Source organism: Monodelphis domestica, chromosome 3, assembly GCF_027887165.1.
Source record: "Monodelphis domestica isolate mMonDom1 chromosome 3, mMonDom1.pri, whole genome shotgun sequence".
In the NCBI taxonomy this organism is placed as follows: domain Eukaryota; kingdom Metazoa; phylum Chordata; class Mammalia; order Didelphimorphia; family Didelphidae; genus Monodelphis; species Monodelphis domestica.
In genome coordinates, this window is record NC_077229.1 from 308,980,517 (window position 1) to 308,996,853 (window position 16,337).

At 34.9% G+C, this 16,337-nt stretch overlaps 1 protein-coding gene across 2 annotated transcripts in view; it reads right to left on the minus strand.

Moving 5' to 3' along the window:
- CA8 (carbonic anhydrase 8) overlaps window positions 1-16,337 on the minus strand; it is a 146,582-nt gene that overhangs the window by 78,580 nt on the left and 51,665 nt on the right. For both annotated transcript variants that reach the window (XM_001368314.4, XM_007487085.3), the window contains exons 4-5: window positions 4,356-4,451; window positions 1,255-1,317 (exon numbers count right to left, since the gene is read on the minus strand). In XM_001368314.4, the coding sequence (XP_001368351.1) occupies window positions 1,255-1,317; window positions 4,356-4,451 (159 nt within the window). The remainder of the gene's footprint in view (window positions 1-1,254; window positions 1,318-4,355; window positions 4,452-16,337) is intronic.

The following is a 16,337-nucleotide window of genomic DNA, read 5'->3' on the forward strand; positions in this document are numbered from 1 at the left end:
TTATCTCTTTGGGGTACAGACCCAGCAGTGCTATGGCTGGGTCAAAGGGTAGATATTCTTTTGTCGCCCTTTGGGCATAGTTCCAAATTGCCCTCCAGAATGGTTGGATCAATTCACAACTCCACCAGCAATGAATTAATGTCCCTACTTTGCCACATCCCCTCCAGCATTCATTACTTTCCTTTGCTGTAATGTTAGCCAATCTGCTAGGTGTGAGGTGATACCTCAGAGTTGTTTTGATTTGCATCTCTCTGATTATAAGAGATGTAGAGCACTTCTTCATGTGCTTGTTAATAGTTTTGATTTCTTTATCTGAGAACTGCCTATCCATTGCCCTTGCCCATCTATCAATTGGAGAATGGCTTGATTTTTTGTACAATTGATTTAGCTCATTATAAATATGAGTAATTAAACCTTTGTCAGAGGTTTCTATGAAAATTTTTTCCCAATTTGTTGTTTCCCTTCTGATTTTAGTTATATTGGTTTTGTTTGTACAAAAGCTTTTTAGTTTGATGTAGTCAAAATTATTTATTTTACATTTTGTGATTCTTTCTATATCTTGCTTGGTTTTAAAGCCTTTCCCCTCCCAAAGGTCTGACATGTATACTATTCTGTGTTTACCCAATTTACTTATGGTTTCCTTCTTTATGTTTAATTCACTCACCCATTTTGAATTTATCTTGGTGTAGGGTGTGAGGTGTTGATCTATTCCTAGTCTCTCCCACACTGTCTTCCAATTTTCCCAGCAGTTTTTATCGAATAGTGGATTTTTGTCCCAAAAGCTGGGATCTTTGGGTTTATCGTATACTGTCTTGCTGAGGTCGCTTTCCCCCAGTCTATTCCACTGATCTTCCTTTCTGTTTCTTAGCCAGTACCAAATTGTTTTGATGACTGCTGCTTTGTAATATAGTTTTAGGTCAGGGACTGCAAGGCCCCCATCGTATGTGTTTTTTTTTTTCATTATTTCCCTGGATATCCTTGATCTTTTGTTCTTCCAAATGAACTTTGTTATGGTTTTTTCTAAATCAGTGAAGAAGTATTTTGGTAGTTCAATGGGTATGGCACTAAATAGATAAATAAGTTTGGGTAGGATGGTCATTTTTATTATATTGGCTCGTTTCATTGTACTTTTTAAGGCAAATATTTTTGATACTTGACTTACAACTTCTGTTGATTTATCTAACTCTCACAGAGCAAGATTTTTGATGTTTTGTTTTGTTTTGTTTTGTTTTTTCCTTTTAAATAATGACTTACCTTGTACTGAATATCCTGGAGAACATCAGTCACTGCCTTCAAGCCAATGTGTTCTTTCCCTATCTGAAATGTAATAAATAAACAGTCCCAAAATAAAGATTTCCATTTTTCAGTGTATTATACAAAATATATAATAAGTTAATGATCTGAGATATGTAGCATCCCTTTGTTGGTAATAATTCACTAACTTCCACATTAATAATTAGGCCAGGCTATAGCACCATCAAACAAAATTAAATGACTCGGGTATAAAAATGCTCTAAAAATAAACTAAAAGATACTTATATAAAATCAAAGTTGTAGCCAAAACTGGCACAACAAAAGAATCAGATAACTAATGAACAGCAATTTATTTAATTTCATCCTATTATATAGCAAGGCAACAATGTCTTTTATGATACATCATAAGATGAAAATGTGGAGAACACATCATATTTTATTTGAAAAATATTCAGGGAAAATAACACAATGCACCAAGAGCATGGTTAAACTTTTTTTTCTCTTTTTAATCTCCCCTAACCTCCAGCTTTGCAAAACAGCAATATGGAGGGATTTTTTTTTCCATCTCCATTAGTATCATCTAAGAGCAGGCACAACATACCAGATATACAGTAACTGAAGTAAGGGTAATATTAGGTATTTATAGATATATGACTTTGATCTTAAACAGTTTAACTATAGGGTTTTTCTTTCAAATTAAATCCATAAGAACATGCTGTTTATATTATGTTATTTAAAGTAAATTTGTTTTTAGTTAAACAAATAATATTTACAAGCTAGTTTATTTTTGATAGATGGGGAAAACTTAGAAAGAAATTTGTTATCATTTTTTTGTTTTATTCTAATATTTGCTATTCTGATGAAATGGAAATAGAACAGACTCTGAGTTAGAAATATCTAGATTCAAGTCCTGCCTCTGCTCAATGTGACCCTGGCCAAAGTAAAATTTCCCAGGTAAGTCTCTAAAACTCTATGTTGTAGATGATTGCTAATCTACATCAGTAAAGGAAGTTTTCCTACATTATTAATGTTATATAGATTAATGATGGGATAGTGTCAGTATTTAGTCTACTTAGATAGAGTTTCTAAGATAAGAACAAAACAAATTAATTTTCTTTTTTTTTCTGTTCTGGCCCATCATGTTTTTTAAAATTCTTAAGTAAAATTATGGCATGTGAAGCATTAAAAAAAACCCTTAAAGTGCTATGTAAATGTCAATACTAATATCTAACATTCATATAGCAGTTACTCTTTTCCAGACACTGTGCTAAGTTCATTATAATTATTATCACTTTTGATCTTTCCAACAGCCATAGGAAATAGATGCTATTATTATTCCTATTTTACAGATGAACAAACTGAGGCAGATAAAGAATAAATAACATCATCATTATTATCCAAAAAGGCATTTTAACTATCAGTTCTGCCTTTCTTATATGCATATATATAGTTACATAGTTATAAATAATAGCTACCTCTTAGGAATAAAATTGAAATATTTTATTTGCAATTTCCCTCTTCCTCTGGAGTCCTTACAGTAAAATGTTAGTAAAACAAGAAGAAAAAAAAGGGGGAGAGGGGACAAGGGTTTTGTGTAATTCATAAATCAAATCATTAGTCCCTAATTAATCAAACTGATTTTGGTGGATTGTCAGTTCTTTATTCTTCTTTAGACAGCTTCATTTCCAAACATAGATCTAATTCCATTTTAATCAACAAATATGAGAGATGTAGGCACATTTGCAAAAGTATAGGTGCTCATAAATAAATACTTCCCCTCTATTTCAACTTACATATTCCTAGGCTTCTTTAGCATATAGGAATCAAAGCCACATTATTTATCATGTTTTATAATTATTTATCATATATAATAATGTCATATCTTTGTTTCAAAATTGTTTGAAATATATATGTCTTATTCTCCTTTAGGACTGTAAGCACCTTGAGAGCAAGGTCCCTATTTTATACTTCATGTTTATCCCATAGCACCTAATATTATGCCCTAAAAATGTGCCAAGCAAGCATGCTTGCTTAATAAATCCTTTATGATTGGTTATAAAAGGGAATCATTTTTTAACTTGATAGATTATACATGGAGGGCTTGCCCAAATCAATGAGATCACAAATCCATCAAAGTACTAAAGATGGATATTCTTTTTAAATTAAATGGAAATGTACCAAATTTTCAAGGCATGGATGTATAAGACATTTATCATTTCATTCTAATCTAGAGTTATATGTTCTTTAAAAAGAGTACTCATTCTTGGACAGCTTTCATTCACAAAGAGACAAAACTCCAAACCTTAGAGTTATTTATAAAAGAAAAGCAATAGCAAATTATTAATACTTTTGAAAACATTGCTATAGTAATCCAGTTTTGGACAATTAGTTCTTCTGTGAATTCAACAGTAACAACCAAGTCAAAATTATTGTTGCAGATTTTCTCAACCTGGTAGGAATCCAGAGAACTAATGCTTTCAAAAAAATTTTTTTGTAACCTTCTGTTTGACCAATCCCAAGTAAACTTGCTGGACCTTAGTTTGGTCATTTCTAAAATCTAAAAGGATCTCTTAAATCTCCACACATCTTAAGACTCTAAGCTGATGAGCTGAAGTTGCAATCATTCATATTATGAACTAGCTAACTGACTCATTTCTTGTAGTTTTAAACTTAGGCTTTATATTTCCTTGCTTTTCTCTAGCTTAATCTAATCAACTAAGAAGTTATGTGAGTTATACTTCATAGATTCTATGGTTAGCCTGAGTCCAAGAACATTCTAAAGAATTATATCCCATAAAATAAATGAATATTGTTTTAAAACACTTTAACTAAATTCTCTTTTCCGAAATATTAGCACTTCCAGAATAGTATTCTGAAGAAAATATTAGGAAGGAATTTTTTTAATATATCTAAAAGAGGTTAAATCTTTTCAACTAAGGAACACAGCTTTCTACATCTTAATCTCCAAAGACATATACTTTTTAAAGGAATTAAGCTTACTTAATTAAACAACAAAATAAAAATCTAATTCCAAGCAAATTAAAGAATATAATTTGGCATCTCTAAACCATAATGTATGCTCTTAATAGTAGACCATTTACCTGAACAAACAAAGCAATGATAGCTATTCCATGTGTTTTCCCCACAGCCTCATCAATGCTGCTATAAAGGGTGGAATTCCAATGGATAAGATGAAGCTGGAAAATAAATTACACAGGCAAGAGAGATTACTAACAGATATAATTCACTTGTAATTTAGAAATAGGAAAGGAAACTCAGGAATAACCTATACATTTTTGTTGTTCCATCATTTTTAGTTATATCCAACCCCACTTGGGGTTTTCTTGGCAAAGATATTGGAATAGTTTGCCATTTCCTTCTCCAGTTCATTTTACAGATGAGGAAATGAGGCAAACAGGGTTAAGTGATTTGTCCAGGGTCACACAGCCTTAAGTGTCTGGTGCCAGAATTGAACCCAGATTTGAAGTCATTCTTCCTGACTTCAAGCCTCACACTTTATCCAATGGCACAGTTAGGTGCCACTTTGTAAATCTTGATCATCTAGACACCTCCCATCTCTTTCTCTCATGGGCAGATTTGATAGGGATACTACTTAAATCTTTAACTCATGAGTTAAATTATTAAACAGCTTAGGATCACGTACAGATCTCTGAATTTACAGTTGATATTGACATTAATAACTACTCCTTGTATCTGGCCATTCAGCAAGTTTAAACTGATCCAACTATGCCACTATTTAAATCATATCTTTTTCCTTTCCATTATAATAGCATAGAAGACTTTGTCACATGTATTGCTAAAAATCTAAGTAAATAATGTTTATGATTCCCCTTATCTAGTAACCTGTCAACATAATAAGAAATTCATTTAGTCTGACATGATCTGTTCTGAATTAAGCCAAACTGGCTCTTTGTTTCCTTTTCTAGATGCTAACCATTTCATTCATAGTAGATTCTAGAAATTTACAATTAATTGAAACCAAGTTTACTGGCTTACATTTTGCAAACTCTCTTCTTTCCCTCCCTGCAGCCCCTATCTCTTTTTAAAAAATCAGGACGTTTGTTCTCCTCTAGTTAAATGACTCTTATTCTAGTCCCCATGATCTGTCAGACATCATTATGGTAGCTCAAAAATAACTATTTCCATTTTCTTTATTGCCCAAAAAAATCTAGTTTATTTGGTTCTGATGACCTAAACTCATGAAGGACAGATATGTGTTCTCTTACTAACTTCTCATTCTCTAAGGTATCAATTCCCTATTAGCTGTGTTTGTTGTTTCCTTTCTAGCCTAGACATCATTGCACTTGGCAGAGAAAACTCAAGCAAAATGAGTATTGAGCAGCTTTGCCATCTCCCTTTCATCATAAAACATCCCAACCACTCTGAGCAGTGGTCCTATTCCTTTTCCCTTATATAATTTTAAAAGCCTCTCTCAGTTCTCATTAGCTTTTCTTGCCAACTTCATTTCATTCTGAATGCTTGCATTCCTGGCACTGTCATTAGGGCATTGTGCCACATTTTATATTTATGCTCCATTACCTGCCCTTGTTTCCATCTTCTATACGAGTCTTAAAAATCTACTATGGTGACTGAGTTCCCTATGTATCCACCTCAGTTTCTTGAGACAATTCCTCCTTTTTTCCCTCTCATCTGAATCATTTCTCTCTGTTTCATCAAAACTTCATTACTGAGAGTTTTTCCATCCCTCCTGAGCTGGCTTCTCCTAGAAAATTTCAGTAGATATTTTCCAACCTATTCTTTTTCTGAACCCTAGGAAATTTGCTCACCTGAAACCATGGGCATATTTCAAACTGTCTTTCTTCTTCTCTATCACAAATTTTAATGGATTTACCCCATTTCCCACTATTTCTATACCCAGCAACTAAGCTCCTCTTCATTGGTGAGATTTAGATTCAGAAAAGGTTTTCCTTTTATTGCCTTTACTACCTTTTGAAGAAAGAAGTAATCATTAAAGCAACTTAATAGAGTAGCAACTGCTTTGCATTTGGCAGAGAGAGAAAGAGTTCCACCAGATGTCTACACAAATAAAAGTCCTTTATCATTACTATAGCATGCCTCTATGCTAGGTTGTGTTCTGTTTCCTAAACTCTCCATCCATTTCTTCAGCCCAGGTGGGCTATAGAATATTAACTTAATCATTTCTGCCTATATTGATCATCATGAAAAAGTTTTCAACCATGCTTTGCCCTTCTTGTTCCTGGATCAACTCCCATGACTCTACTGAAAGATATAATACTATCATATCTATGACGTATGAGACAACATAGTGATATATAATATATATGATAGCATATTGATAGTATTTTGCTCCACTACCACCCATGTACTTCTTTTTTTCAGTTTAAAGCCCTTTTGACTATTTGTAAAATGCCAAGTAAAATTATTCTTTACATTCTGTCAGGCATACTCTATCCTAGCCTATTGTGATTGTTTAAATGAAGATTTTGAGTCTTTGGACTTCATCCCCCAGAAGTCCCTTAGTATTTCCCAAAATTCAATTTTCCTCCATGCCCCCATTTTGTGTAATTGTATTTAAGTGGCTGTACCTCCTCCCTCTTTCTCTCTTGGAGCTAGGACCAGGCTGAAGTCAGGCAGTTCTTTTGTTTCGGTTATTATTAATAAAACTTTATAAAATATAATATTTAGGTATTGATTATTAATTTTAAAACCCACATGATTGTCATTCATGCCCATTCTCAGATTCTCTCAGACACTCACCACTCTCATTCTTAGTTGTTCATTTCCCAAATTTGCCTTTCTCTTCTAAAACCTTCAGTATGCCCTTATGGTGAACAGGGATGAGGTCTCTTCAGTCTTTACATTTCCAATGTCTGGCACATAGTAGTAAGTAAACCAATAAATACTTCTCTGACTTTAGTGTGAAAGACTTCAAATGCCTAAAGAAGATGTTTATATTTTATCCAAAGACAATAAGAGGCTTTGTCAATGGGACTGGTATGATCAATGAAACTGAACCTCAGGATTGGACACAGAGAGCAGGACATGTGTGCTCTGAGCTCTGGAATAAGTGTATGCCTCAAATCAGTTTGGTAGAGTAGTTCCAGCATTAGATTTGCAAAAGTAAGCTCACATTCTAGTAAACTCCTTGTGCTAGCCAAGGAGGTGATTAAATAATGTTGTCATTGTTAGGTTTGTGGATTTTTGTAATGACATTGTGAGATAATGAGTTCCAATGTAAATTTCCAAAAGAAAGATATTTCTAGCATTAGTGATAAAATGTTATCTTGGAAGTGTTGATGGATAACCCTACAGAGGTGGGGGGGTTTTCCCTCCCTTAAGCATAACTGCTTTCAAATTCATCCAGGGGCTATATTTCTCATTCAACACTGATAAAATGTCTGCAAATAGTGAAATTCAATTTATTGTTGTATAATCAAGTTGTAGCCACTCACTGCTTTGCAAAGTTTTCATTACATGAGTAGGTGTAGACCAACCTTTTACCTAGCAGGCTATTTTCATGACTCACAGTTGCCAACTCTAGTTTCTTAAAACCTGAGAATGCTGAGGACTTCAGATTTCAATTTCAATCCCAAAGTCATGCCTATGAATTCAAATATAGTGGTAATTAAGGAAATAAAAAGAATGTTAAAGAAAATCACAATTGTCCAAGATTTCATTTTTCAAACACTCAAGTATTAAATTGGACACTAGAGGGAGATCTTGCAGTCCTCTTATCATTATAGAGCCTGATTAAAATAAACTAGCTCTATTAAATCAGGCTAAGTTAGGCTGTGGTGAACCAACATAACAGTAAGGTTCCAATGAATATAATTGTCAGTGAATACAGTCATCACGACTTTGTCCTCAAGAAAACAATTGCCCATAACCTAACAATTCAGACTCAGAGCAATGACAAATCACTTCTATTCTTGCGAATATAATAATAGTGTAAAAAAACATGTCAGCAAAGAATTAGGATTGATTGCCTTAAATCAACAAGATAATATTTTTAGAGACTGAAATTTTTTTTTAACAGGTTAATGAATGTAAACTTCAACCAATAGTTTTCCTTAATTCTAACAGCAAGGGAATAATCGGATGCTGTTTTTAAAACAAAACATTACTTTTTATATGTAAATTGTTTTCAGGTATAATCTCACCCTACCAAATTAAGGGAATATAAGACTCTTTTCTGACCTGAAGCATTTTAACAATACTTCACATTTGCCCATTAGAATGATGGGCATTGCCAGAATCTGCTATTAAAATTCTGTGCTGGTTGGTATGGAACTGGCTCTGGGTAGTCTGTGTATACTCATGAACCACAAGCTCTGGTAAGTCCTAGTAAACTGGCAAGGTTTTGAGGATGGGCACAGGTATGGGTTATACATGTATCTATTATCTGAGCATCACCTAAAGGTAGAAGTGGATCTGATGTGCATAGACATGCATATTTGGGCATACATATATGCAATTATGTGTTTATGTATATACATAATCTCACCAATGGACATATATAAATATAAAGCTAGATCAATATGAATTTATCTATCAGTGAAATATATGTGTGGTGAATAGATATATAGATGTATACATGTCTAACCATCAGTGAGACCTAGGTATACATAAGTCATCTATACAGCTGTGTGTTTATTCAGTTTTATGTATTTCAGATTTTGAGCCAGTAAAACCCCATGTGACTTGCTAGTCTCTCAATCCCCAGGACTGCACTTATACTAAGACTTAGCTAACTCAATATATCCTCTGGTATCCTCCACCTACCGACCCAGCTGGGAATCAAAGTTGTTGTTGTTATTTTCTTAAACCCTTACTTTCCATCTTAGAATCAATACTGTGTATGGTTTCCAAAGCAGAAGAGTGGTGGAAGCTAGGCAATGGGGGTTAAGTAACTTGCCCAGGATCATACAGCTAGGAAATGTCTGAGGTCAAATTTGAACCCAGGACCTCCCATCTCTATCCCTGGCTCTCAATCCACTGAGCCACCCAGCTGCCCCCAGTTGTTTTTCATTTGTATCCAATTCTTCATGACCTCTAAGAAAATGAAAAGGAATAGTGACTATAATAATTGATTGGATTTGTTCAAGCTTCCATTTTTCCAGGGGTTTCTGATACATAGTAGTAATCCTTTGCTACTATAAGCTAAACTTGAGAAAAGGGGACCTACTGACTAAACCTTATCCTAACTGCACCAACAAAGCCTGGACTGAGAACAGTTTCAGGACTCTTTCCTGATAAAATGATCATTATCTTACCAGGAGGGGCTCCTGAGATTTCCAGATTAGATAACTCTTATCAGCCTATCTCCTCAGAATTCCAAAAGTCACTCCAAGTAGTTACAGTCAAGGATTTTCCCTTCTACCTGTACCTCAAATAATAATCTTAGGGGCTTTTTTCTTTTTTTCTCTTCCTCAACATTCAAACAAGAAAAGCTGACTAATTTATGCATCTAAGGTGGCTCTTCTCCTTAGGAGAGAGGTTCTCCACATGCATAATTGTTCTGCTAAGAAGAATACATTAAAATATCCTTTGCTTTTTCCTCAGTTTCTACTGTCTTTCTCTCACTCAGTTCAACTCCAGTCCTATAGGGTCAAACACTTGGAAATATAGTGGGTTGACACCCCATTTGGGATTTTCCTGGCAAAGATCTGGAGTGCTTTGCTATTTCCTTCTCCAAATTATTTTGCAGATAAGGAACCTTAAGGCAAACAGGGTTAAGTAACTTGCTTAGGATCACATAGCAAATAAGTGCCTGAGGCCAGATTTGATCTCAGGAAGAAGAGTCTTCTTGATTCCAGACCCAGAGTTCTATTGACTATAACAGCTGAAGAGGGATGTGAAAGAAAATGAAGTGTGAGAAGACTGGAAAGGGTAGCAAGGAACTCAAAGAACTCAAATTAGGAAGATCACCCATTAGATGGGATCAGACTGTTTAAGGCACAAAGCACAAAGTTCCTGAGCCTGAGATATCTCTGAGATCCTGAAAAAGCACAACACTCAACACCGCAAGAAAGCAGCAACAGGGCCAGCCCAGATCTTCCCTATAAAAGAGCACAGAACCTGCTCCTAATATCAAGTCTAAAGTTGGAAAGTAAGCTGGAAGGATGGAAAAAAGAACTCACCATAAAAAGTTATTTGAGCAATAGGGATGTTCCAAACACAAACACAGAAGAAAAGAATGACTCTAAAACATATACAAGCAAGTCTCAGAGAAAATCACAGCATGGGGACAAATTCAACTGAAATTCCCAGAAGAGATCAAGCAAGAGCTGAATAAAAAAGTTAAAAAATGGTTTTGTCAATGAAATGAGAGTGTTAGAGGAAAAAAAATGGGAAAACTAATATCTGTGAGAGAAAGAACCGGAAAGGTAATTAGCAACTTGATATAAGAGGTATGAAATTTTGCCCAAGCCATAAACTCTATTAAAATCAGAATGTACCAAACAGAAGTAAATGACTCCATTAGATAACAAGAAATATTAAAACAAAATCAAAAATGAAAAAAGAAGAAAATTGAAAACATCTCATAGCAAAAACAATTGACCTAGGAAACAAGTCAAGACTTTCATTCTATACTGGTTCTACCACATTTAATATTGATTATTAAAGAGCATTGGAATCCGTAGAACAACTCCCATCCTTTAAGGGCTCTGTAAATGGTGTTTTTTTTCTAAACCTCAGTTCCACTTCTGGGTAGCACTGATCACAGACTGAACATAATAATTTTTTTTCATTTTTTTATTGTAACTGATAGGCTTACTTTTCAGCAGTTATATGGTATACTCTTCCATCAGCATGCCTTTCCTTCTGATGATAACTACTTCAAAAAAATTAGTTAATTAGTTAGTATATTAGTGTATATACACCATTCTATAGACTCACCAATTTGTTAATTTGTTTGAATTATTTACCAGAGTCCCTCTGTCAAGATTAGCCATTTATTTGCTTAATTTATACCTTCCTTTCATTAAATCTATTTCTGCCATGAGTCAATAACAAATAGAAACATGAAACATGCTCACATTCTACTGTTTACTTGCATATTGACTAGATAGTTGCAAGATTTTACCAACTCATATAATTTATTTTATGGTAGAAAGCCTGACCCAATGAACACTTTCCTATGCTCATCAATATCAGCAAACATGGTATGAAGTGGGAATTAAGCTAACAATTAACTTTCACAGAACCCTGATTCATAAATCTGTTATTCAAAAAGAAACATGGGATAGTACAATAAGGCAATAGGTTTGGAATCAGAAGACCTGGATTTGAATCCAGGCTCTGATACTTAACAAAGTACTTGAAAATATATTATCTGATTTTCATCCACAATGTTCTACTATAGAAGAAAAGAAGTGATATTGTTCTATTTAAGTAAATGGAAAATCAATCAAATTAAATATTCTTCTGCAGCAGATTATAATCTCTTCAAATTTGCCTTTTTCTTAAGACTCCCAGGGTAGCTGCTGGCAAGAGCAGTGGGAGAAAACACAGAAGGCAAAAGAAAGAGTCATTCCATTTAAACACTGGCAGTCAATCACCTGGTGATAGCTCCTGCTTACCTTTCTCTAGTGATACATGTTTTGGCTCACGGCCACCTACTTTACGAACTGAGGCCCACAATCTTTCACCAAACTTCATCCCCAATTCAGTTCTCAAAAGGAACATATGATTAATATAAAATAACAATGAAATTACCTCCATGTCTCGAATTGGCATTCACTATTAATTTTTCTTAATATAGCTGCCATTCTTTCAAATTAAACAATCTTATAACATCATTAAAATTTTCACATAAATCTTTTGAAGGAAGTCTTCTTTGACTGAAATATTGCCTCAGAGATTTACAAATTGTGATTCACTGAAGCTCATTATGAAGACATATTATTAATATCTGACAGACACTCATCCTAAAATACTTAACTGAGAACAATGAACAAATTTCATAAAGTTATGAAACTGGAACTATACCTCTAGCCTTACAATCATTTATTTTTTCACTAAGAAAAAAGTCTGAGGATTTCTTGTCAGCTTACAGTAAATTATCTTAAAGATTAATGAGAACATTCTTTATTAACATAAATGATGATAGTAACGCATCCCAAAGAACATAATAAAAATAACTGGAAATTTCAAAAAATACCAATGACTTCAAATCTTTGCATCTAGCCATCTTCTTTCTTAAACTTCACTTCTTACTTTCAACTCCCTAATAGATATTTCAGTTTTGCCATCTATTATCATTTCAGGTTAAATATTCTTAAAAGTAAACTCTGAAATTTTTTTATTACAATCTCTTGCCTCTCTGTCAATTTTTGTATGCCCTCATGTCCAGATTATAATCTGTTATATAAGAATCTTCTTCTTATACTTATCATAGCCCCTGTCTCCTCAACTACTCCCTGTATTCTCTAGCCTGCAATTTCTACCTTCATGCCAGCCTAAGGTTATCCACTTTATTGATGTACTCACCTCCACCCTAGAATCCCTTTCTACTGCATTTTTGCTGCTTGTACCCTGCTTATTGTAATCTCAGGTAAACTTTACTCACATTATATTCTTCCCCTATTCTTTCCTCAAAAGAAATATTGCAAAAGAAAGTCACAAAATTGTGTTAATTCAATCATTATAAATTTACTGTAGCATCAGTTAATTCTGACATCATAATCCCAGTCATGTCAGTTAGATTATCATATTCCCTGCTCTGATGTTCTCCAGTAGCTGGCAAATGGCTTAAGCCTCCCTTGACTGTGTCCCCTTCTTTCTGAATACCCCATATAAAGGCACATTTACTTCAAAGGTTTAGAAAGAACATACAAATATTTCCCACCAATTCCTTGGGTGCACAGTCCCCTATACACATCACTTTGTTCTGGTGAAAAGGAGAAGGATGGATTGATATCTGGGGTGATTGGTTCTTTTTCAATTTCCATTTATTTTTTCTATTTTCTTTTTTCATGATTAGTCCTACCAAGTTCAAGTCCAAAGCCTCAGGGCTTCTCTGCCAGGCTAGCCATAACATTTAACCTGGAATCCTGAACTTCAAGATTCTCATTCCTCAAGTTCCCTGGAATAGAGTATCCATTCCTTGCTAAAAACTAAAAATGGCAAACAAAACAAGATGAAAACCCCAACCCCACTTCTCAGAGATATGTGGCTCAAGGATGTGATAAAGGCTGGCACTAGAGAAAAAGTGCCAGACTGAAGAGTATATGAAATGAATCACCTCAATGGGGGAGGGGCCCCAGGAATGAATTTCCTGAGGAGAGAAGACTCTGGCTTTTTTTCTGGTTTAAAGACTCTGGCTGGGAGAGCAGTGAGGGTCTCTCGGTCTTGAGATATCGAAGAGAGAAGGTGGATAAAGACTTTCTCCTGAGGGTCACCCACTTTTCCTGCTGGTGACTGGAAATCTTTCCCCCAACATTTACCAATTGAAGGGACTTTCTGAAGAGAAACCTGAGCAGACTTTATTTCAGCTCCTGTTGCCCAGGGGTGAGTCAACCTGACTTTCTGTAAGAGGGGGCTCAGGCTGCCAAGGCCCGAGTTTCCCCCCAAACTCAAGGAGGGAGGAAAAGGTTTTAGAAAGAGACAAGGACCGCCTTTTCCCAATTTCCTTTACCCATTCTTCCCTGCCCGTTATTTCCTTTTGTATTACCTGATTGAGTTAACATTAAAGTTATCTGTTCCCCAAGATGAGTGTGAGTGAATGGATCAAGGGGAGACCTTTGGATCTTGAGTAGTGGAGGGCGAATAAGAGGGACAAGAGTGTATTGGGGAGAGCAACTTTAGCTAAGGAGGGAAAGCAGAAGGGGGAAAATCTTCAAACCCCCTCTCCTCTCTCTGAGCCAACTCATTACAGTTGCTGTCTCCCTGTGTACCCCACTTTGTGGAGTAGGGAGTTCTCCTTTTCCTCCCCTCCATACCAAAATGTCCAGGCCTCCCCTTCTAGACTACATCCCTTCCTTTTTTTTTAATTTTTTTTAAACACAAGAGAAAGAAATGATGGTCATCACATACTGTGTATCAGATTCTGGGAACAGAATGCTTTATCCTTATTAATCATGAATTCCATAAAACAGATGCAATATACTCATTCTGTTAACTTTAAATACGTAGACAGTTTCAGCTACACATCCAGTGAAAAAAGTCTGTTCTGAACCATGAAATAAACCGATGCAGAAGGTCTATGTATTTGCCAATTCTCCCATCTCCTAGAAAGAGTTCTTCAGCACCTCCCATAAGGGTAATTCCATTTTAGATAATCTGAGAATATACACAAGATCTCTTCAAGAAAATTAGAGATAAAGGGGAACAATTCATATGGAAATAAGCATGATAAACCAGAAAATGGTAGGGACTTAATAGAAGCAGAAGATATTAAGAAGAGGTGACAAGAGTACACAGAAGAATTAGATAAGAAAAATCTTAACATCACTGGTAACCATGATGGTGTGGCTACAGTTCAAGGGCCAGTCATCCTAGAGAATGAAATCAAGTGGGCCTTAGAAAACACTGATTACAAGGTTGGTGGAGATGACAATTCCACCTGAGCTATTTAAAATCCTAAAATATGATGCTGTTAAAAGTATGGCACTCAATATGCCAACAAATTTGGAAAACTCAACAGTGGCCCCTGGACTGGAAAAGGTCAGTTTATATACCAATCCTAAAGAAATATAATGCCAAAGAATGTCCAAATTTCTGAACAATTATTCTCATTTAATCTTCCAACAAAGTTATATTTAAAAATCTGCAAGGTAAGCTTTAGCAATATGTGAACTGTGAATTACCAGAAGAGCAGGGAGGTTTTTGAAGTACTGGAGGAACTAGAGAACAGATTTTTAGCATTCACTGGTTTATGGAGAAAGGGTATTCTCATAAAAAAAGGTTACTTCTCCTTCAATGACTACACTAAAGTCTTTGACTGGATGGATCACAACAAAATGTGGAAAGTCCTCAAAGATATGAGAGTACTACATCTTTTTATCTCCTTAGGAACCTATCTGTGGGCCAAGAAACAACATCAATTTGAACCAGACATGGAATCATTAATTGGTTTAAGATTGGGAAAGGAGTATAAAAAAATTTGTGTATTGTCACCTTATTTATTTAACTTAGATGTAGAATACATTATGCAAAATGCCAGGCTGGATGAATTAAAAACTGGAATTGAGGTAATTGGAAGAAATACCAGTAATCTATGATAAGCAGATGATACCACTCTGGTGGCAGAAAGGGAAGAAGAAAGAACAAGCCTCTTGATGAGGATGAAAGAAAAGAGTATAAAAATTGGTTTCAAGTTTAACATCAAGACATTAGATCATTGTGACTGGTCCTGTCACTTCCTGGCAAAAAAAAAAAAAAAGAGGGAGACAAAATGGAAGCAGAGTCAAGTTGTATATTCTTAAGCTCAAAGATCACTGCAGACAATGATTCAATCATGAAATTAAAAGACACTTGCTCTTTGGAAGAAAAGCCATGACAAATTTGGACAATATACTAAAAAACAGAGATATAACCTTGCTGACAAAGGTCCATATAGTCAAAGCTATGATGTTTTTCATTAGCAATGTATGACTATGACAGCTGGAATATAAGGAAAACTAAGGGCCATAGATTCGATGCTATCAAATTATGGAGTTAGAGAAGAGTTTTGAGAGTCCCTTGGACAGCAAGGAGATTAAATACTTAAAGAAATTAATTCAGACTATTCAACAGAAGATCAAATAGCAAAGGTGAAGATTAAATACTTTGGCCACATAATGAGAAGGCACAACTCATTGGAAAAGACTCTGATGCTGGGAAAGATTGAAGGCAAAAGGAGATGTGAACAACTAACATGAACTTGAACAGATTTTGAGCAATAGTAGAAGACAAAAAGGTTTGGCATGCTATCATCCATGAGATCATGAAGAGTTAGACACAAATGAATGACTCAACAAAAGTGGGAATGCACCAACCCCCGTTACACATGCTATGTAGTCTCAGATAGGCTCTCTTTTCTAAGTAGTAATCCTTTCATTCAATTATTATTCCCTTCCCATGTTCCTGTTTCAAAT